Genomic DNA, 2,376 nt, shown 5'->3' with positions numbered 1-2,376 from the left:
TTCTGAGGTGAATCAACTCCCCAGTACGAACACTCTGATAGTCCTGATTTAAATCATTAAAACGCACTAACAGCTGATACTAGAGATATTTCCCTTCCTCTGTTCATGTGAATGAGACCCAGACCGAGGCTGACGTTGGGACCCCGTGACCGAGTCATGTGACTGAGTACTGGACAGTACTGCATATGTTCCATGTGCCCAAGATCCAGGTACTTTTCTAGGCGGAAGTCGAGCCATTTTGGCTTTATACGCCACTGAGCAACTTTCATAGGAATGACCGGGGCCCCGCCTCCAACGCTGGATCCAGTTCTCTTTATACATCCGTGCACTGGACTCACCGTCTTCTTCTGTCTACCACACATCGAGCGTAGCGTTAGTTCATGCAGGCCATGAAGTCAAGCGCTGCTCATATGACAGCTGTCAGCTGATGGCGGCCGATCTTAGGCCGGCCAATCGGCTGATGCATCATCTGACAGATCAGCTGATTCCCTTCTAGGCATTCATTGGCAAATTTCATACAGGGCGCCTTATTTAAGCTCCTTCAACCTGGCTACCTGTGCTGCTTCTTCTACAAAGCCGCTCGCACACATGAGAACAACGAAAATTTCCAAGTACACGCCAACTTACCCTGCTATTCATCATGTCGATGTCCGTCCATGATGAGGATCCATGGCTGGATGACGGGGCTTTGGAGCCACCGCAACAGCAATCGGAGGCAGAGGAAGCCATCGGCAAAAAGAGCCCGGTCCCTATCCGCTGGAGCTCGCGCCTGACAAATCGGAATTCAAATCCTGCTCCCAGCATTTCTGAATGGCCAGTGTCCAGGCTCCTGGAAATCCTGTTCAAAAATCGCATCACGGCGCCAGTCGGGTCTTCTCATGAAGAGCTGTTCCAAATGTTTTTGGAAAGTGTCCATGGAACAAATCCACCAGCGGATCTTCCCAAATCCTGCGCTCCCAAGAAGGCCGCTGAGAAGAGGAAACACAGTTCCCAACACTCCGCGGCAGTCCCAGCTACGGCTGCTGAGCCGCCTTCCAAACGAGCCCGAGCTCCAGCGGTGCGAGCCCAGGTCCGGGCCCCGGTCCGGGCCACGGTCCGAGCCCCGGTCCGAGCTCCAACGGTTCTCAGGTACACGTTTAAAAAACTGGGTATTCCCCTATCCGAGGAGAAGACGTCAGGCCCGCTCAAAGCCTTAGAATTTCTAGGCATCACCTTAGATAGTAACCTGATGCAAGCCTCCCTGCCTCCTGAAAAATTAAATCGCATCAGAGAGGTCATGAGGGAAGTGCAGCAGGTAGCAGCGTTTTCAAAAAGAGAGTTGCTTTCATTTCTTGGGCATCTCAATTTTGCAATGCGTGTTATTCCCCAGGGACGCTCCTTTATATCCAGGCTTCTTGACCTCTCTAAAACGGTAAAGAATCTTCATGACATGGTGAGCTTAGATGCAGGCTGCAGATCCGAGCTCCGGTTCTGGTCTCTTCTGTGCAAAGAATGGAATGGCATCTCATTCTTTTATAATGAGATACTAGAAACTTCATTAGCTATTAAGCTATATACAGACGCAGCACCCTCTGTTGGTTTCGGGGTTTTTTTCAATAATCAGTGGTTCGCTGATGCATGGCCAAAAGAAATGTCATCCTTGCCAGCTAATGTTTCCTCTACTGCTCTAATGGAAATGTACCCAATCGTGATAGCATGTCTTCTGTGGGGAAAAAACTGGTCAAGGAAACAAATCATGTTCTTTTGTGACAATGAGGCAACTGTCAATATCATTAACAAAGGGCGCTCCTCAGTTCCTTTTATTAATAGATTTGTAAGGCGCCTTACGTGGTCATCTGTGATGGGGAACTTCATCATTCGGGCAGCTCACATTCCAGGTTTGGACAATAAAATTGCTGATTCTTTGTCTCGGTTTGAATTTCAGAAATTCCGCCAACTGTGCCCAGAGGCAGCGCCATCCAGCTTGAACTGCCCTCCATTCAGTCAAACCGTGCTAGATTAGACACGGATCTAAAAAATTATATGCTCTCCGCTGCTCGCTATATGCGATCCGGATTAGCTAAATCTACATTAAAAATGTATGATTCTGCATGGTCTTACTTTCTCTCCTTTTGTGCCACCTTCTCTGTAGCTGCTTTGCCTGTCAATATTTCTATCACATGTGCCTTTTTAGTCCATTGTTTTGAATCACAAAAAATGCAGCCATCCTCCATTAAGGGTCTTGTAGCAGGTATCCAATTCCACCTGCGATGTTTGGATCCATCCACCAACAGCCTGCTCGAAAACCCATCTATACGTCTCCTGCTAAATGGCCTTAAAAAAGAGAAACTGCAAGGCAACGATATTCGTCTCCCTTTCACTCTTTCACTCATTAGA

General features: G+C 48.1%; 1 protein-coding gene across 1 annotated transcript; it reads left to right on the top strand.

Moving 5' to 3' along the window:
- Nucleotides 1–640: 640 nt before the first annotated feature.
- On the top strand, nucleotides 641–2,102 carry LOC119489294. Its single transcript, XM_037771530.1, has one exon. The coding sequence runs from the start codon at nucleotides 641–643 to the stop codon at nucleotides 2,000–2,002; it is 1,362 nt and encodes a 453-aa protein (XP_037627458.1). The 3' UTR covers nucleotides 2,003–2,102.
- Nucleotides 2,103–2,376: the final 274 nt, after the last annotated feature.

Source organism: Sebastes umbrosus, chromosome 6 (assembly GCF_015220745.1).
Source record: "Sebastes umbrosus isolate fSebUmb1 chromosome 6, fSebUmb1.pri, whole genome shotgun sequence".
Taxonomy (NCBI): Eukaryota; Metazoa; Chordata; class Actinopteri; order Perciformes; family Sebastidae; genus Sebastes; species Sebastes umbrosus.
Note: the sequence above shows the minus strand (reverse complement) of the source record. Positions and strands in the feature narration are given on the sequence as shown.

Excerpts from the sequence above, each read along its gene's own strand:
- LOC119489294 (XM_037771530.1), top strand. The coding sequence starts at position 641 with ATGTCGATGTCCGTCCATGATGAGGATCCATGGCTGGATGACGGGGCT.